This window comes from Hordeum vulgare, chromosome 5H, assembly GCF_904849725.1.
Source record: "Hordeum vulgare subsp. vulgare chromosome 5H, MorexV3_pseudomolecules_assembly, whole genome shotgun sequence".
Classification (NCBI taxonomy): domain Eukaryota; kingdom Viridiplantae; phylum Streptophyta; class Magnoliopsida; order Poales; family Poaceae; genus Hordeum; species Hordeum vulgare.
In genome coordinates this window covers 477283257-477304586 of record NC_058522.1, presented here as the reverse complement: position 1 = coordinate 477304586, position 21330 = coordinate 477283257, and the positions used below count along the sequence as shown (strand labels likewise).

The 21330-nt window shown below is 44.6% G+C and overlaps 1 protein-coding gene across 1 annotated transcript; it reads left to right on the top strand.

Moving 5' to 3' along the window:
* Positions 1-310: 310 nt before the first annotated feature.
* On the top strand, positions 311-5500 carry LOC123399368. The gene is made up of 8 exons (XM_045093784.1): positions 311-641; positions 1999-3113; positions 3212-3512; positions 3645-3851; positions 3934-4107; positions 4260-4460; positions 4595-4708; positions 4821-5500. The coding sequence occupies exons 2-8, from the start codon at positions 2023-2025 to the stop codon at positions 5163-5165; spliced, it is 2433 nt and encodes an 810-aa protein (XP_044949719.1). The 5' UTR covers positions 311-641; positions 1999-2022; the 3' UTR covers positions 5166-5500.
* The last annotated feature ends 15830 nt before the right edge of the window (positions 5501-21330 follow it).

Sequence of the window (21330 nt, the reverse complement as noted above, 5' to 3'; positions counted from 1 at the left end):
TTGAGCAGCTGCCATTCCCTATTTAGGGTACCATGTGATGACATTCGAACTGAATATGTTGAGTATGCATATAATAAACTAACAAGATCAAAGATCCCCTATACAGATAAACAAAAGTAAGATCACAATTATATTCTTCCAAGAATGAACGACCAAACAGTCCTGCAAAAATATGTATGAAAAGAAAAAGACTAGCAGCGGAAAGCGGTCGCTTAACCGCACCGCGCGGTGAAGCGACTCGATCGGCGGGCCTGGAAGCGCGCGTCGATTGATGATATGAGCGCCAGCCCAAACCCACCACCACCGCAACCCCCCCACGCACTGCACGCCTGTGACGCCCCCCTCGCGGCAGCATCATCAGCCCCAGCGGTGGCCGCTGGCCGCGTGCGCCGTCCCCTCTCCTCCTCCCACGCCGGCCGCCGCCCCCCCACAAACATTCCGCACCGCGCCCAGTCGAGGCTGCTGCGCCGCCCGGGACGGGAAGCGGCTCGCCCAGCATTGAACCCCGCGCCGCCATTATCAGAAAAAGAAACAGAGGAGGGAGGGAGCAACCGTTCGGGTTTGGTTTGGTTTCGCCGCTCCCGCTCCCTCCCGCTTGCGTCGCAGGAACCGAGGCGGCCACTGCAGGAAGAAGGACCCCGGTGAGCCCCCCCCCCCCCCCCCCCCCCTCACAAAACACATCCCCGAATCCGTGCTGCCGCGCAGTGGGGAGCTTTGCCGTGCTCAGGTGCTCGATTCTAGATTTCCTTTTGCTGCATTGGTTCTTCTTTTCTTCTCCCATCTCCGTGCTAGCAAAGGATCCGGCATTCCTACAGTGCCAGAGGGATCCGGCATTTCCTTCTTTACTCCACTGTTCTTGCTCTTGTTCCTGTAGTAATGGGTGTGTGATTTCCATAGCACCCACCTCATCCGGCGAACTCCGTTAGACCGGGCATCTTGAACACGGATTTAGGTTCTGTCGGTGCATTCTGTTATCCGCATTTGTGAAATTCAGTTAGTCAGCTACCTGATGAAGAAAAAACCAAAAATCTCTGGCCATTCGTAAAATTCAGTTAGCCAGCATCTGCTGTTTTTCTCTGCCATCTTTTAACTTCTTCTTGGTGGATTGCCGTGGCCGTTTGTTTGCAACCATACCATATGGGCCGGATCGGAGCGCTGCACTTGCGTAGTTTCTTGCTTCGCCCGGTGGCTGGAAATTCCGGGCAACGACTAGGACGCGTACATTGCTCTTAGAGTCAAGTACTTCGCTGGCGCCGAGTTTACACTCGGTACTACAGCTTGTCAGATCTCACAGTTTCAGCAGTGCAGCTTAGTTTGTGTCCCTGGCGTTTGGGTCCAATTGGGAGTTGGGACCTCGTTCTCCATCCAATGCAATCCAGTCCAACGGTCGTACAACCTCACCGTGCCCCACCGCCATGTGCCTCCCAACCACCTCCCTCCCCCTCAAGTGAATTGCACTAGGAGACACATTACCTGTACCGAATTCTCTTGTTGCTGTTGGGGCATTAATTTTGTTGGTTAGATGTGTATTTTGGTGTGTGTATTTCGCCTAGCTGTCCAGATCTCGAGGCTTGATAGAGAGCAGTAGCTGTTTGATCCGGCGTCCTATCGCTTGTTTTACCATATGAACATTTGCTTCTTAGTACAGTATGATAGTCATTATGCTCTATAGTGGATGTCTTGCTGGAAGCTGCATTTTATATCGACTGCTGTCATTATGCTCTATAGTGGATGCCTTGCTGAAAGCTACATAATATATTGACTGCTGTGGAGGTTACTTGTCTGCTCTGAAATTCTAGTGCACAGTTCTAGACAACTTTACTTTTTTTTTTGAGTTGAAGCAAGTTACGATATGCAATTGTTTTCCATGTGCCCCTTACCATGGCATAATCATCATGATGGTTCTTCCTGGATATCACTTTTTCTATCATGCCTATTGGCTCACTCAAGCTGCTAGACATCTGCTCATGTTACTAACTTTGTTCATGTTCTGCCTAGGCATCAAGTTTCTAGCACACTCAAATGGGTGCTAGGGAGAACGGGGAAGAGAGAAATGAACATTCAACTGACGTGGAAGTTGAACGAGATGCTAAACAAGCGAAGGAAGCTGAATCAGACTATGAAGCATCTAGAGACTCCTTTTCATCTCAAGGTGAGTCTAACAGTAATGAAGATACTAAAGCGAAAAGAGTCTCAAGAGTTCCGAAGAAGCTAGCAAAAAAGGAGACCAAGCCAAACAGCTCACGTCTGGCCAGAAGTAATTCCACTCGTCCAGTCAACAAGAAGCTGCAATATATTTCACCAAACAATAGTCCGAACAAATCACTGAAGCCCAGCAAAGCGGCTAATGGTGTTAAACCTATTGAAGTTCAAAAGGCAGAAACTGTGGAAGTTACTTCTTGTCCTTCATCTGATGTGTCTGAGGAAACAAATGATAAAGCTATTGAGGGCAGAGCCACTGATGATAAGTCAACAGAGGGCAGGGCCGATGATAATAAGGCCACCGAAGGCACAGCCACTGATGATAAAGCCACTGAGGGCACAGCTGCTGATGATAAGGCCATTGAGGGTGTAGAGACTGATGATAAGGCCAACGAGGGTAGAGCGACCGATCATAAGGCCATTGAGGGTATACCGACTGATGATAAGGCCATTGAGGTTATAGCAACTGATGATAAGGGCATCGAGGGTCTAGAGACTGGTGATGAGGCCATTGAAGAAGCAAAGGAGATTGATGTCTTGGACGAAGCTCCAAAATGTGATCAGAGTACTGGCACTGATGATGAAATTGCTGATACTGAACAGAACATACTTGATGATGACGACTCAGTAGCATATGAAAAGAATGATGAGAAGATCGAGGAATTAGAATCAAAAATTGAAAAGCTGGAGCAAGAGCTTCGTGAAGTTGCTGCCCTTGAGGTTTCTCTCTACTCTATTGTGCCAGAGCATGTATGTTCATCGCATAAGTTGCATACACCAGCTCGGCGTCTGTCTAGGTTATATATCTATGCATCAAAGTTTTGGTCCCCAGAAAAGAAAGCTTCTGTTGCAAAAAACTCGGTTTCTGGGCTTGTGCTGGTAGCAAAGTCTTGTGGCAATGACGTTTCAAGGTAAATAAACTAGGGTTACAGTATGTCTTAACTTTATTCTGCACATGCCCATCAGTATTAACTCCTGCTAATTTAATTTAAGAATCTAATTTATGTAGATTGACATTCTGGTTATCGAACACAATTGTCCTACGAGAGATCGTTGCACAAACCTTTGGCATTTCAAGTCATTCACCTGCAGTTATGAATGCTTTCACTATGAACAGTAACAGTAATGCAAAAAAGCTTTACAAGAATTCCCCGCCAATGCGATGGAAAATGAATTCCAGTGGCAAGCAGGCTAGATCTACTGTCATGCAGTTTCCGGATGATTGGCAGGAAACTGGCACTGTCTTGGTTGCATTAGAGAAGATTGAATCTTGGATCTTTTCTCGGATTGTTGAGTCTGTGTGGTGGCAGGTAAAGGTTCACCTCATTTTATCCTGGCAATTTTGTCAGAACCTTAAATTTGACCTGCTAGTTGTAAAACATGACTAGGAAAATATTTCCAATTCAGTATGTCAATATTCTGATCGGTATTTCTCTTCCTAGGCATTGACACCCTGTATGCAAACTCCTGTCGAGGATTCATCAACTCCAAGCATTGGGAAACCGTTACAGCAGTCTTCGGCTGATCAGCATCAAAGCACTTTCTCTATTGATCTTTGGAAGACTGCATTTTGCGATGCGTTCAGCCGAATATGCCCTCTTCGTGCTGGTGGACATGAGTGTGGCTGCTTACCAGTACTAGCCAAACTGGTAAACTTTAAGTTTCTTTCCATCATTTGAAAAGAACAATATTCTTTCGGAATGTGTTTATGAGCTGTTCTGTTGTCATCAGGTAATGGAGCAATGTGTAGCCCGTTTAGACGTGGCTTTATTTAATGCCATCCTCCGTGAATCAGAGAATGAGATACCATCTGATCCAATATCCGATCCGATTCTAGACTCCAGGGTTCTGCCAATTCTAGCTGGCAACTTAAGTTTTGGATCAGGCGCGCAGCTGAAGAATGCAGTATGTACCTAAATGCAGACTGAAACCACATTGTTTTGGTTACTTTCAATGCCATGTGAAGAACAAACTAGAATAGGGCATTTCAACGATCTTAGTTCACTCCTCCAAACAAATTCTACCGTTTAATGTTGACACGTGAAATGGCTCCACAGGTTGGAAGCTGGTCCAGATTGTTGACGGATATGTTTGGCATGGACGGTGATGACTCTCACAAGGATGGCCAAGGTGCAGTAGGAGATGGTGATGTCAGAAGAGATGGAGCTGACCCCAATTCTTTTAAGCTGCTTAATGAGTTGAGTGATCTTCTAATGCTTCCGAAGGACATGCTTCTTGAGAAGTCCATCAGGAAAGAGGTCTGTGTCCGTGCATAACTCCTTGCTGGACTCCTGTGTCAAGACACAAGATGCTAAACTAGTATTATATGATCTTATCTTCTATGTAACTATTAGATGTGGTGTAGTTGAAGTTTTGAGTTTTTTCGTGTCAGGTCTGCCCGTCGATTGGCCTTCCACTAGTAACAAGAATACTCTGCAACTTCACTCCAGATGAGTTCTGCCCTGATCCTGTTCCTGGTTTGGTTCTAGAGGAGCTGAACTCTGAGGTATGACCCCTCTTCCTGAAGTTAAATGAACCCCTTACGTTGTAGCAGCGCACACAATATGTCATGAAGGTGATTATACACTATATTGACTTTTTTCATTCATGGCACACAGAGCTTGCTTGAGCGCTTCACGGAGAAAAACCTGATCAGCACATTCCCATGCACTGCTGCTGCCGTTGCATACCGCGCCCCTTCATTGGAGCATGTAGCTGAGAAAGTGGCAGACACCAGTGGCAACGCAGAGGTGGACCAAAGGGCCTCGATGATCCAGAGGAGAGGGTACACCAGCGACGATGATCTGGACGACCTAGGCTCCCCCTTGATGTCCCTCTACGACCGGAGCTCTCCGCCTTCGCCTTGTAACGGGGACGCACATTTCAGTACTCGACAAGAAGGCGCCGTGGCAAATGCAAGATACGAGCTCCTCAGAGAAGTATGGTCGGAGCGTCGTGATTGATCGAGCATCCTGTGAGATCTCTTCGGCTGTTGCTTTGTGTAGAAGGGCAAACCAAGTGTTGTGGGTGTGAAGAATGAATTTGCTTTTGCATCCGGCACCGAGGAATCAAGAGGGAGGATGGCTCGTGGCTGGTGTTGTTTGCTTTGGACCCTCAGATTTGTCCACTGCAAAATTTCTGCCCTTTATTCGTCTGCCGGTGAGCTCGTTGGTCAGTTACTTTTTCTTCTTCTTCACATAGTGGAAAATTGTAAGGAGGGGATGGTGAATTCGATGTTGGGTGTAAAAATATCAATACGACTATGGACCTGTGGTGTAAGTAAAGGTTGGAAGAAGTATGATCCTGGCCTGGGCACCACGCCTGTTCCTTGTGTGTTTGATCATGACTGTATGTCTCTTCCCGGACAGTTTTGGACCTCTGGTCAGAGGACTCCACTGGTGTTGTGCGTGCCTGAGCTAGCTGTTTCCACTTTTTTTTTCCTACTCATTAGCCGTGGTGGTGTCCAGCAGCGTAGAACACAACATGTGCCCTTTTCCTTATGCATTTCTGAAGGAACAAACACCAGCAGGAGTGAGTGCTGCACAAAGGGATGGCTGGTGATTTACTGAAAGTGGTCAGACAGAAATGCTCCTGTTGCTGCTGCCGCTGCTGCCGCCGTTCTACCAATAACGGTTTTAACTATTTCTGTTGTTGTTGAGCGAAACGACATAATATGTTTGAAATTTCTTATCATTTTTTGCATGGGGACTAAATATGCACCCAGGGGCATATACATAATTTTTCAACCCTTTGATGTAGTGTTGCACGTGTATGTAGTTTAAATTTGAATTTTACAGATTAAATTCCGAGAACTCAATTAATGTATAAAAAAGATTGAATATATTTTTATTTTTTAACACTATACATGTAGCGGTCTATGATGACTCTACAAAAAAGAGAGAAGAGGCAGCGGATGTTATTTCGTCCACAAACATGACGTGCATGTTCTCTCTTGAAATCACGAGTCGTCTCGTGAGAAGCTCCGGCTTGTAAGAAGTTTATATCAAAACTTGTCTCAAATTGGATTTTTTTACCATAACCTATTGGTGCCATATCATGATAGCATGTTGAGCTGAGATTTATTAGAATTTAAAAACCTAGATTTTTAATGTTTGTGGTCGAGCCATGATGCCGAGATATCTGATTTTTTTTTACCATTTATTGCATGGGGACTAAACATGGACCAACACACACACACATGCTTTTCCAATCCATTTTGGTGCACCGCTGTATGTGCATGTAATTCAAATTTAAATTTTACACATTAAATTTCAAGAAACCCAATTAATGTATAAAAAGGTCAAATGATCTTTGAAAATTTTCAAGTTGTAGCACGACACATATGGTTCCATATTCACTAGAGAAAAAGTTGGACATGCCTCAAAGTGGTGGTGGTGGCTGGGGGAGGGGGTTCCGGCATACTACGCGTGGCGAGCCTTCGTGTGGGATCACTAGTAAGAAAAACCTTATAGGTAGGAGCCTAGTAATAGCGCTGGAAAATAGCACACATTGCTGCTACTTAGCAGTATCGTTGGAAATAGGACGCGCTACTAGTAACTACCGCAGTAGTAGCGTTGGTTGCAGTTCCAGCGCTACTGCTAAACGAGGCTCAACGAGGCCATCCACAATATCTGTAGTAGTAGCGCGGGACTGTAAAACGCGCACTGCTAAGTTTCATAGCAGTAGCGCTTCCTTGGAACCAACGCTACTGCTAAATGGGGCCCAACGAGGCCACCGACAGTATCTGTAGTAGTAGCGCTGGACAGTAAAAAGCGCTACTGCTAAGTGCTTCATTTACACCCACACACACCCCCTCTCCCCCTTCCTCCCCTTTGCCCTCCTTTCTCCTTTCCTCCTCCATTGTTACTTCTCCACCATTCTTGCCATTCTTCTCTCTTTCTTCTACCTATCACCCACACACACACCCTCTCACCTAAATGCCTATTTATTTCTGTTTCGGTGAGACACTTACTGGTCTCTGCAACTTCTTCGACGTTATCTCTTGAAAGTCCATCAGTGTGAAGCAGATGCGAAGGCTACATGAAGAGATCGTTGTCATACTATGTGAGCTTGAGATGTACTTTCCGCCCGCATTCTTTGACATCATGGTGCATCTGTGTGTCCTATGTGGCATACGATATCAATGGGTACACGTTCTACACGGAGGCCAAAGACATGGACAGTGATTACCAGAACTCAAGGGTGACGACTGAATGCGTGACCGACTCCAACGACACAACTGAAAGATTCTATGGAAGGGTCAAAGAGATCTGGGAGCTTAACTATGCTGGAAAGCACGATGCGACGATGTTCCGTGTTAGGTGGGCTAAGGCCGTCGATGTTCCGTGTTAGGTGGGCTAAGGCCGTCGTAAGAGAAAACAAGTATTTTACTACAATGTCTATACCCGACGCAAAGAGCGCTACGTCAAGGTTAACGTCGTCGCCAAAACTAAGCCATGGATACATGCTAAGCACGTGACACAATGCTTCTTCATAACCGACCCGACCAATCCCAGCCGTGTTGTCGTGAGGAGAGGCAAAAGGAACATTGTCAGAATGGATGGAGTCGCCAACGAGGAAGACTACGACCAATATGGCAACCCGATGAGGGAAGATGACGATGACGATGAAGCATACGTAAAAAGAAGAATCAAGACTACATTACCTAAGAAAGATTGTACTCCATGGTGCCGGGAAAGAAGAATCAACACAACGAACAAGAAAGGAAAGAAGCTCAATGTGAAACGTCTTCGACGCAGCTGAGAAACAATCATTTATATATATGTATGTATTTTGTGTTCGAAATAATCATTTATATATATGTATGTATTTTGTGTACATGGTTCCGTTAATATTCGCGCAGTGTGGCCGGGAGGGAGACGTTCTCGTCGTCGACTGCGTGTGCGAGGCCGTCGGGATAAAAACAAAAGGAGAAAACAATACAAAAGAAAAACAAAAGTAAACAGGAAAGGAAAGGAAAATAATAAAAAGAAAAAATAATTAAGAAAAATAATAATAAGGAAAAGGAATAAAGAAAATAATGTTATCAGTAGCGCTGGAACCAATCCGGTGCTACTGCTAACTTAGTAGTAGCGCTGGAACCAATCCATCACTACTGCTAACTGTCCTAGGGCATTTAGCAGTAGCGCTGGACCAGAACGAGCGCTACTACTAAGTTAGCAGTAGCGCTGGCCTAAATCAGCGCTACTGCTATTGTTACTTAACCGGCCTGAAATTTTCCTCTCCGTCCACTCCGTCCACTTCTGCCTCTTCTTCCTCCCGCTCCTGCAGTCGCCGCCGCAGTCGCCGTCGGACGCCCCCTCCCCCTTCTGCAGTCTCCGCCGCCATCACCCCTCCTGCAGTCGCAGCCGCCGCCCCTCTCTCCCGCTCCAGGTAACCCTTGCCCCTCTCTCCCGCTGGTAACCTACTGCTGTTGAAGAAGATGAGGAGAAGAAGAAGAGGAGAGGAAGAAGAGGAGGAGAGGAAGAAGAGGAGGAGGAGAGGAAGAAGAGGAGGAAGAGAAGAAGAAGAGGAGGAAAGGAAGAATAGGAAGAAGAGGAAGAAGAGGAAGGAGGGGAAGAATAGGAGGAGGAGAAGAGGAAGGAGAGGAAGAAGAGGAGGAAAAGAAGAAGAAGAAGAAGGAGAAGCAGAAGAGGAAGAAGAGGAGGAGGAAGGAGAGGAAATTTTGTTTTAGATTAATTTTGTTTTTTTGTTAGAATTATTAGGGTTAGTAATATTTAGAATTAGGTTTTAGGTTAATTCAATTTTATAATTATTAGAGGAAGAGGAGGAGAGGAAGAAAAGGAGGAAAAGAAGAAGAAGAAGGAGAATAAAAAGAGGAGGAGAGGGGAAGAAGAGGAAAAATATAAGAAGAGGAGAAGTAGAAGAAAAAGAGGAGAAGTAGAAGAGGATAAGAAAAGAAGATGAGGAGGAGAAGAAAAGAAGAGGAGGAGGAGAAGAAAATAAGAGGAGGAGGATAGGAAGAAGAGGAGGAGGAGAAGAAGAGGAGGAGAGGAAGAGGAGGAGAAGAAGAGGAGGAGGGGAGGGGATTCCTATTTTATTTTTATTTTTGTGTCATTTAATTGCTATTGTTATTAGGTAATCCAATGTGCTCCATTTGTGCTAAGTTTGTGGCAAGTATTTTCGGAATGACCGAGTGGCCTATGTTTTGTCGGAATGTTGATTCATTTCCGTTCCGGCAAATTTCAGGCGCTTCATATGTCCACTTTTTAGCAAAGGTCATGCCGAAATTTTCCGTGAATTTTGGCATGACTAGTGCTAGAAACTAGGACATATGGAGTGCCCTGGAATTGCGAGAAATGGGAATGAATCAACATTCCGACCAAATATAGGTCCCTTTTTATCATTCATGCTTCTGTTTATATATACATGTTCAATTTTTTCGATATAGTGTCACGGTTATTGTTTACGCATTTACAAACATGTTCCATGGATTATAAGTTAAATTACCACATTAAAACAGGAAATGTCCGACGATGAATATTAGGAGTGTGAATATTGCGGCGACTATCAGGGTATGTGCGACACGCCTCACCTGCGAGACGTCAGGTTCTTCAGCATGAAGCTTGATGAGACCTTCAAAGTTTGTATGGTACGCAACGATGACACGTGTTTTTTGTAATTAAGCATGCATGACTTCTGTTTCTTTGCTTCAACGTGTAATTTTTATTTTATACAATTCGACTAATTCCTCCCTTTTCATGCAAGAAGATATGTGTTGGAGAGGCTTGGTTTCGAAGACCACGAGAGTATGGATACGAGGAGAGCTAACCTGAGGACTATACATGGTCACACGTTTGTGATCAATGTATTTAATTCAATTTTTAACACAGAAATAGGGTGCCCAAACTAGTAAGATCTTTGCAAGGCATATGGATTTCAGGAGGGTATGGAAATAACCTTCGATCTTCGTCGTGAAGATAATATGCCAGGCAACATCGACATTTGGGTGGTTGTCGATATGCTTCCTGTTTTACCTCCATGTGAGTTCCTCAACCATATTTTTCAAGTAATTTGCATTCTATATTTAGAAATAGTTGGTGTTCATCCATATACTAAATTTGTTAAATTATAATTTACAACTTATTTTGTTTCTTTGAGTGAACTACGGAAATTAATTGACACGATACACTACACGTATGGATCACATCTAACTTGGGAGGAGAAGGATGTTCTTCTCTACTTTATTGTTGGTCTCCTGGTTTCTAGGGATAACTTCCCGTATAATTTAGGAATTGGCAAACATTATACATTTTACATGCCACTAGTGCATAGGTTGAGGCCGGATGACATTCGCCGAAATATCTTGGTAAGAGTTTCCTAATTAAGTACGCTCTACTATTGCATAAATGGTGTTGATTACATTGCTAACTAGGTTATTATTATGTCCTTCAACATCAACTGCCAAATGATGTAGTGCCTTTGTTGATGCACCCAGAAGGTCATATGAAATTAAAAGCCCGTTGAGGGCTGAGTTCGATGCTCCATACTCGAGTAACCGCAAATCAAAAAGGCTCCAAATTGAAGCATGGAGAGAAATAAAGAAGGATCGCAAGCCACAAGTTGGAGACCGTTGGATCTCTGTGCTTCATCATGTAGACATAGGTGTTATTCGGTTTTATGACATTATACCTAGGAGGGAGGACTAGGTCTTATGAGAGACAAGTTTTTCTGGTTTATATTAACTTGACATGATCAATTAGGATGCGTGCATATGATGACTATTATGATGTTTTTCTATTTTACGAGATTTTAACTTGGTATATGATTAAGATGATGATGAGTTGTTAGATGAGTAAGTAAGATGATGATGAGTTATATGACATGATACTTTATGTGTACGTGATACGTCTCCATCGTATCTACTTTTCCAAACTCTTTTGCCCTTGTTTTGGACTCTAATTTGTATGATTTGAATTGAACTAACCTGGACTGACGCTGTTTTCAGCAGAATTGCCTTGGTGTTGTTTTTGTGCAGAAATGAAAGTTCTCAGAATGTCCTGAAAATTTACGGAGAATATTTCTAGAAAATATGAAAAATACCTACGCAAAGATCCACCGGAGGGGATGGGCCAGTGGGCCACAAGCCCTGTAGCCGCCACCCCCTGGTGGCGGCTAGCAAGCTTGTGGGGCCCACGTGGCTCTGCCGCCCCCAAACTCAGCTCTATAAATTCACTTTCGACCCAGAAAAAAATCAAGAGAGAAGATTTCGTCGCGTTTGCGATACGGAGGCGCTGCCACATCCTGTTCTTCATCTGGAGGGCAGATCTGGAGTCCGTTTTGGGCTCCGGAGAGGGGAAATCGTCGCCATCGTCATCATCAACCTTCTTCCCTCTCCAATTCCATGAAGCTCTTCATCGTTCGTGAGTAATCTATTCGTAGGCTCGCTGGGCGGTGATGAGTAGGATGAGATCTATCATGTAATCGAGTTAGTTTTGATGGGGATTGATCCCTAGTATCCACTATGTTCTGAGATTGCTGTTGCTACTACTTTGCCATGCTTAATGCTTGTCACTAGGGCCCGAGTGCCATGATTTCAGATCTGAAATTATTATGTTGTCACCAATATATGTGTTTTAGATCCGATCTTGCAAGTTGTAGTTACCTACTATGTGTTATGACCCGGCAACCCCGGAGTGACAATAACCGGAACCACTCCCGGTGAGGACCATAGTTTGAGGAGTTCATGTGTTCACCAAGTGCTAATGCGTTGGTCCGGTTCTTTATTAAAAGGAGAACCTTAATATCCCGTAGTTTCCTTTTGGACCGCGCTGCCACGGGAGGGATGGACAATAGATGTCATGCAAGTTCTTTTCCCTAAGCACGTATGACGACACACGGAATGCATGCCTACATCACATTGACGAACGGGAGCTAGCAATATACCTCTCTGTGTTATAACTCTTGCATGATGAATATCATCCAAACAAATCACCGACCCATTGCCTATGAGTTTGTCCCACTGCTGCTGTTACTTCTTTTGCTCTGCTGCTGTTACTACTGTTGCTGCTGCTGTTACTTGCTTGCTCTGCTGATTACTTGCTACTGTTGCTACTTGCTACTGCTGTCACTACTGCTGTTCCTTGCCACTGCTGCTACTCGTTACACTGCTACTACCTGCTTCAATACTGGTTCGCACGACGTTGACGGGAAAGAATATTTCCCGTCTACCGGCAACTTCTGGCGCCATTGTTACAATCGTTAGGAATAGTCTGTCGTCAACAGATCGTTTCTAACACCGTTGTTATCATACTACTTTGCTGTTGATACTTTGCTTGCAGATACTAATCTTTCAGGTGTGGTTGAATCTGACACATTCAGCTGCTAATACTTGAGAGTATCCTCTCACTTCCTACCGGCGAACCAACAAATTTGGGTTGAATACTCTACCCATGAAAACTGCCTCGATCCCACGCGCTGGTGGGTCATTGCAAGACAATTTCTAATTGTTGAGCAATCGAGAATAGAATTTGTCTAGCCATTGCCAGGGATCTGCTAAACAACACGCTATGATGAGAATAATGCATGCTTATTCTGATACGATGAAACTATTGTTTAGAGCATGCACAAATACATAGAGGGGGCATAAATACAACGGGAATTAAATATTGAAAGCAGGAACATTAGCAGTAGCGCTGGCTTAACAATAGCGCTTTATTTATTCTAGCACTACTGCTAACGTAGATACTAGTAGTGCTTTCAATCCAACGCTACTGCTAACAGGTTAGCTGTAGCGTGTTAGCAGTAGCTCTGGCCCGAGCGCTACTAGTAAGGGTAAAACCAGCGCTACTGGTAGCCTTTCTCCTACTAGTGGATTGCCCGGTTTGTGAGACACGTGCCACATCAAAGCCGTGAATTGGGTATTTAAAACATCACACAACACTTTCATACATATGTTCGGGCCACATGCATGAAGTGGTGGTCGTTAGATTGTCGTGCGGTTATCGGCGACACGCCCATTCGTGAGCCCGCATGGTCTATCACTTTGACCTGCAACGAGAGGGGTTTGACCAAGGGGGTTTCATCTTGGTCTGTGTTATGATAGATCATGGTGAGGTTCGAGACCAAAGTTTGAGCGTGTGCATACACATGAATCCTGTTGGGGAACGTTGCATGGGAAACAAAAATTTTCCTACGCACACGCAATGCCTATCCATGGTGATGATCATCTACGAGAGGGGAGAGTGAATCTACATACCCTTGTAGATCACTAAGCAGAAGCGTATATAACGCGGTTGATGTAGTGGGACATCTTCGTGATTCAATTCGCAGCCCGTCTCGTGATCCCATCATGATCCGTCCCGCCATCCCATCATGATCGATCCTGATCCCTCAATCTCACCACACGTACAACTCGATGACGATCTCCGCCTTCTTGATCCAGCAAGAGGGGCGGAGAGGTAGATGAGTTCTCCAGCACAGTGAAGTGGTGGTGGTGGTGGTGAACTAATCCAGCAGGGCTTCGCCTAAGCACTTCCGAATTAGACTAGAGGAGAAACATATCTAGAGGGAGAGAGAGGCAGCCGTGGCTAATTTCTATGTCTTCAAAAAAACCCTCAGTACCTCTAGTATATATAGGAGGAGAGGAGGGAGGCTGGCGCCCTAGGGTTTCCCCTTTGGGTCCGCCGAAGTGGAGAGGAGAGGAGGAGTCCTCCTCCAATCCTAGTAGGATTAGGACTCCTTCCTTCCCACTTGGAAACTCTTTCCACCTTTGGCTTTTTGCCTTATTCCTCCACTCCAACCGCACGGGCCTTTAGGTGAGGCTTAGGCCAGCCCACCAAGGGCTGGTTTACCTCCTCACACAGCCCATGAAGCCTTTGGGTCGTCACACCCCTCCCGATGGTCCCTCGGTACCCTCCCGGCACTCCCGATACATTACCGATGAGCCTGAAACTTTTTCGGTGACCAAAATAGGACTTATATATATATATATATATATATATATCAATATTTACCTCCGGACCATTCCGGAGCTCCTCATGACGTACAAGATCTCATCCGAGACTCCGAACAACCTTAAGTCACCAACACCTATAACTCAACTATATCAAAACGTCACCGAACCTTAAGTATGCAGACCCCTCGGGTTCGAGAACTATGCAGACAAGACCTGAGACACTCTCCGGTCAATAACCAATGGCGGGACCTGGATGCCCATATTGGCTCCTACATATTCTACGGGGACATTTTATCGGTTGAACCTCTATGTCAAGGATTCAGTTAATCCTGTATGTTGTTCCCTTTGTCCTTCAGTATGTTACTTGCCCAAGATTCGATCGTCGGTATCTCCATACCTAGTTCAATCTCGTTACGGGCAAGTCTCTTTACTCGTTCCTTAATACAAGATCCCATGACTAACTCCTTAATCACATTGTTTGCAAGGCTTGTTGTGATGTTGTATTACCGAGTGGGCCCCGAGATACCTCTCCGTCACATGGAGTGACAAATCCCAGTCTTTATCCACGCCAACCCAACAGACACCTTCGGAGATACCTGTAGAGCACCTTTATAGTCACCCATTAACGTTGCGACGTTTGATACACACAAGGTATTCCTCCGGTGTCCGGGAGTTGCATGATCTCATGGTCATAGGAATAGATACATTGACATGTAGAAAACATTAGCAATAAACTGACACGATCATATGCTACGTTTATAGTTTGGGTCTTGTCCATTACATCATTCTCCTAATGATGTGACCCCGTTATCAAATGACAACACTTGTCTATGGCCAGGAAACCTTGACCATCTTTGATCAACGAGCTAGTCAATTAGAGGCTCACTAGGGACAGTGTGTTGTCTATGTATCCACACATGCATTTAAGTTTCCAATCAATAAAATTCTAGCATGGATAATAAACGATTATCATGAGCAAGGAAATATAATAATAACCAACTTATTATTGCCTCTAGGGCATATTTCCAACAATCTCCCACTTGCACTAGAGTCAATAATCTAGTTCACATCACTATGTGATTGTAATGAATCTAACACCCATACAGTTCTGGGGTTTGATCATGTCTTGCTTGTGAGAGAGGTTTTAGTCAACGGGTTTGAACCTTGCAGATCCGTGTGTGCTTTACAAATCTCTATGTCATCCTATAGATGCTGCTACCACGCGCCATTTGGAACTATTCCAAATAACTGCTCCACTATACGAATCCGGTTTACTTCTTAGAGTCATCCGAATTAGTGTCAAAGCTTGCATCAACGTAACCCTTTACGATGAATTCTTTTATCACCTCCATAATCGAGAAAAAAAATCCTTAGTCCACTAGTTACTAAGGATAACTTTTGACCGCTGTCCAGTAATCCATTCCTGGATCACTTTTGTACCCCTTGACAGATTCATGGCAAGGCACACATCTGGTTCGGTACATAGCATAGCATGCTATAGAGACTACGACTAATGCATAGGGGATGACCTTCGTACTTTATCTTTCTTCTACCGTGGTCGAGCTTTGAGTCTAACTCAAATTCACACCTTACAATACAATCAAGAACTCGTTCTTTAACTGAAGCATTTTGAACTCCTTCAAAATCTTGTTACGGTATGTATTCATTTGAAAGTTCTATTAAGCGTTTTGATCTATCTCTATAGATCTTTTGCTCAATGTCCAAGTAGCTCAATTCAGGTTTTCCTTTGAAAAACACCTTTCAAACAATCCTATATGCTTTCTAGAAATTTTACATCATTTCTAATCAAAAATATGTCAATCACATATACTAACCAGAAATTCTATAGTGCTCCCACTCACTTCTTTGGAAATACAAGTTTCTTATAAACTTTGTATAAAACCGAAAACTTTGATCACTCATCAAAGTACTTATTCCATTTCCGAGGTGCTTGCTCCAGTCCATAGAAGGATCATTGGAGCTTGCATACTTGTTAGTATCCTTAGGATCAACAAAACTTTCTGGTTTTATCTCATCCAACCTTTCCTCAAGGAAACCGTCGAGGAAACAATGTTTTGACATCCATATGCAAGATTTCATAATTGAAAAATGCAGCAACCGTTAACATAATTCCAACAGACTTTAGCATAGCTACGGGTGAGAAAGTCTCATCGTAGTCAACTCTTTGAACTTGTTGGAAACCTCTTTGCAACAAGTCGAGCCTTCTTAAATGATGGCATTCACAATCATCGTCTGTCTTCCTTTTAAAGATCCATCTACACCCAACATACCTACGATCATCAAGTAGTTCTTCCAAAGTCCACACTTTATTTTCATACATGGATCCTCTCGTGGATTTCATGGCCTCCAGTCATTTGTCAGAATCCGGTCCCACCATCGCTTCTCCATAGCTCGTAGGTTCATTGTTGTCCAACAACATGACCTCCAAGACAGGGTTACCATACCACTCTGGAGTACGTGACCTTGTCAACCTACGAGGTTTGTAGTAACTTGATCCGAAGCTTCATGATCACTATCATCAGCTTCCACTTCAATTGGTGTAGGCGCCATAGGAACAACTTCCTGCGCCCTTCTACACACTGGTTGAAGTGACGGTTCAATAGCCTCATCAAGTTTCCACCATCCTCCCACTCAATTATTTTGAGAGAAACTGTTTCTTGATAAAGGACCCGTTTCTGGAAACAAACACTTTGCTTTCGGATATGAGATAGGAGGTATTACCAACTATTTTGGGTATCCTATGAAGATGCATTTATTCGCTTTGGGTTCGAGCTCATCAGGTTGAAGCTTTTTCACATAGGCATCGCAACCCCAAAATTTTAAGAAACAATAGCTTAGGTTTATCCAAACCATAATTCATACGGTGTCATTATTGGGGAACGTTGCATGGGAAACAAAAATTTTCCTACGCGCACGAAGACCTATCATGGTGATGTCCATCTACGAGGGGGATTTCAGATCTACGTACCCTTGTAGATCGCATAGCAGAAGCGTTAATAAACGCGGTTGATGTAGTGGAACGTCCTCACGTCCCTCGATCTGCCCCACGAACCGGCCCGCGATCCGTCCCACGATCCACTCCGATCTAGTGCCAAACGGACGACACCTCCGCGTTCAGCACACGTACAGCTCGACGATGATCTCGACCTTCTTGATCCAGCAAGAGAGACAGAGAGGTAGATGAGTTCTCCGGCAGCGTGACGGTGCTCCGGAGGTTGGTGGTGATCTAATCTCAGCAGGGCTCCGCCCGGGCTCCGCCCGGGCTCCGCAGAAACGCGATCTAGAGGAAAAACCGTGGAGGTATGTGGTCGGGCTGCCGTGGCAAAGTTGTCTCAAATCAGCTCTAATACCTCCGTATATATAGGTGGGAGGGGAGGGGCCTTGCCTTGAGGCTAGCCCCAAGGGGGTTGGCCGAAGGGGGGGAGGAGGAATCCTCCTCCAATCCTAGTCCAACTAGGATTGGAAGGTGGAGTCCTTCCCTTCCTTCCCACTTCCCCTTTTTTTTCTCTTTGATTTTTCTTATCTCTTGCGTGGGGGCCTTATTGGGCTTGCCCACCAGCCCACTAAGGGCTGGTGTGGCACCCCTAAGGCCTATGGGCTTCCCCGGGGTGGGCTGCCTGCCCCGGTGAACATCCGGAACCCATTCGTCACTCTCGGTACATTCCCGGTAATGCCGAAAACTTTCCGGTAATCAAATGGGTCATCCTATATATTAATGTTCGTCTCCGGACCATTCCGGAAACCCTCATGACGTCCGTGATCTCATCCGGGACTCCGAACAACATTCGGTAACCAACCATATAACTCAAATACGCATAAAACAACGTCAAATCTTAAGTGTGCAGACCCTGCGGGTTCGAGAACTATGTAGACATGACCCGAGGGACTCCTCGCTCAATATCCAATAGCGGGACCTGGATGCCCATATTGGATCCTACATATTCTACGAAGATCTTATCGTTTGAACCTCAGTGCCAAGGATTCATATAATCCCGTACGTCATTCCCTTTGTCCTCCGGTATGTTACTTGCCTGAGATTCGATCGCCAGTATCCGCATACCTATTTCGATCTCGTTTACCGGCAAGTCTCTTTACTCGTTCCGTAATACAAGATCCGGTGACTTACACTAAGTCACATTGCTTGCAAGGCTTGTGTGTGATGTTGTATTACTGAGTGGGCCCCGAGATACCTCTCCGTCACTCAGAGTGACAAATCCCAGTCTCGATCCATACTAACTCAAGGGACACCTTCGGAGATACCTGTAGAACATCTTTATAGTCACCCAGTTTTGTTGTGGTGTTTGATACACACAAAGCATTCCTCCGGTGTCAGTGAGTTGTATGATCTCATGGTCATATGAATAAATACTTGACACGTAGAAAATAGTAGCAACAAAATGACACGATCAACATGCTACGTCTATTAGTTTGGGTCTAGTCCATCACATGATTCTCCCAATGATGTGATCGAGTTATCAAGCAACAACACCTTGTACATAGTCAGAAGACCCTGACTGCCCTTGATCAACTGGCTAGCCAACTAGAGGCTTGCTAGGGACAGTGTTTTGTCTATGTATCCACACATGTATCTAAGTGTTCATTCAATACAATTATAGAATGGATAATAAACGATTATCTTGATACAGGAATAATAATAATAACTTATTTATCATTGCCTCTAGGGCATAATTCCAACAGTCTCCCACTTGAACTAGAGTCAATAATCTAGCCCTCACATCACCATGCGAATTACATTGTAATAAATCGAACACCCATACAGTTCTGGTGTTGATCATGCTTTGCCCGTGGAAGAGGTTTAGTCAGCGGGTCTGCCACATTCAGATCCGTGTGCACTTAGCATATATTTACGTCCTCCCCTTTGACGTAGTCGTGGATGAGGTTGAAGCGTTGTTTGATGTGTCTGGTCTTCTTGTGAAACCGTGGTTCCTTTGCTAAGGCAATGGCACCCATGTTGTCACAAAACATGATTATTGGATTCAGTGCGCTCGGCACCACTCCAAGATACGTCATGAACTGCTTCATCCAGACACCCTCCTTAGCCGCCTCCGAGGCAGCCATGTACTCCGCTTCACATGTAGAATCAGCTACGACACTTTGCTTGGAACTGCACCAGCTTACCGCACCCCCATTAAGAATAAATACGTATCCGGTCTATGACTTAGAGTCATCTGGATCTGTGTCAAAGCTTGCATCGACATAACCTTTTACGGCGAGCTCTTCGTCACCTCCATACACGAGAAACATCTCCTTAGTCCTTTTCAGGTACTTCAGGATATTCTTGACCGCCGTCCAGTGATCCACTCCTGGATTACTCTGGAACCTGCCTGCCATACTTATGGCCAGGCTAACGTCCGGTCTAGTGCACAACATTGCATACATGATAGAACCTATGGCTGAAGCATAGGGGACGGTGCTCATATGCTCTCTATCTTTATCAGTTGCTGGGCACTGAGTCTTACTCAATCTCGTACCTTATAAAACTGGTAAGAACCCCTTCTTGGACCGTTCCATTTTGAACCCCTTCAAAACTTTATCAAGGTATGTACTTTGTGAAAGTCCTATCAGGCGTTTCGATCTATCCCTATAGATCTTAATGCCTAGAATGTAAGCAGCTTCTCCTAGGTCCTTCATAGACAAACTTTTATTCAAGTAATCCTTTATGCTCTCCAAAAACTCCACGTTGTTTCCAATCAGAAATATGTCATCCACATATAATATTAGAAACGCCACAGAGCTCCCACTCACTTTCTTGTAAATACAAGATTCTCCAACCATTTGTATAAACCCAAATGCTTTGATCACCTCATCAAAGCGTTTATTCCAACTCCGAGATGCTTGCACCAGTCCATAAATGGATCGTTGGAGCTTGCACACTTTGTTAGCATTTTTAGGATCGACAAAACCTTCGGGTTGCATCATATACAACTCTTCCTTAAGGAAACCGTTAAGGAATGCCGTTTTGACATCCATCTGCGAGATTTCATAATCAAAAAATGCAGCTATTGCTAACATGATTCTGACGGACTTAAGCATCACTACGGGTGAGAACGTCTCATCGTAGTCAACTACTTGAACTTGTGAAAAACCCTTTGCCACAAGTCGAGCTTTATAAACGGTCACATTACCGTCATCGTCCGTCTTCTTCTTAAAGATCCATTTGTTCTGAATAGCCTTGCGGCCTTCAGGTAGTACTTCCAAAGTCCACACTTTGTTTTCATACATAGATCCTATCTCGGACTTCATGGCCTCCAGCATTTGTTGGAATCCGGGCCCACCATTGCTTCTTCATAATTCGTAGGCTCATTATTGGCCAACAACATTATTGATAAGACGGGATTACCCTACCACTCTGGAGTAGTACGCGGTCTCGTCGACCTGCGAGGTTCGACATGAACTTGATCCAGAGTTTCATGATCATCATCATTAACTTCCTCCTCAACCGGCATCGCAACGACAGGGGTTTCCCCTTGCCCTGCGCCACCATCCAGAGGGATGAGAGGTTCGACAACCTCATCAAGTTCTATCTTCCTCCCACTCAATTCTCTCGAGAGAAACTCCTTCTCGAGAAAAGCTCCGTTCTTAGCAACAAACACTTTGCCCTCGGATTTGAGATAGAAGGTGTACCCTACTGTCTCTTTTGGGTAACCTATGAAGACGCACTTTTCCGCTTTGGGTTCCAGCTTTTCTGGCTGAAGCTTTTTGAGATAAGCATCACATCCCCAAACTTTAAGAAATGACAACTTTGGTCTTTTGCCATACCACAGTTCGTATGGTGTCGTCTCAACGGATTTTGATGGTGCCCTATTTAAAGTGAATGCAGCTGTTTCTAATGCATAACCCCAAAACGATAACGGCAAATCGGTAAGAGACATCATAGATCGCACCATCTCTAATAAAGTACGATTACGACGTTCGGACACACCATTACGCTGTGGTGTTCCAGGCGGTGTCAACCGTGAAACAATTCCACATTGTCTTAAGTGAGCACCAAACTCAAAACTCAGATATTCACCCCCACGATCAGACCGTAGGAACTTGATCTTCTTGTTACGACGATTTTCAACTTCACTCTGAAATTGCTTGAACTTTTCAAATGTTTCAGACTGGTGTTTCATCAAGTAGACATAACCATATCTACTCAAATCGTCAGTGAAGGTGAGAAAATAACG

Bases quoted from the DNA above. Each gene is read 5' to 3' on its own strand.
- LOC123399368 (XM_045093784.1), top strand. From the start codon at position 2,023: ATGGGTGCTAGGGAGAACGGGGAAGAGAGAAATGAACATTCAACTGAC. The intron at 3,513-3,644 runs GTAAAGGTTCAC...TTCTCTTCCTAG, and splicing joins TTGAGTCTGTGTGGTGGCAG to GCATTGACACCCTGTATGCA. The intron at 4,709-4,820 runs GTATGACCCCTC...CATGGCACACAG, and splicing joins TAGAGGAGCTGAACTCTGAG to AGCTTGCTTGAGCGCTTCAC.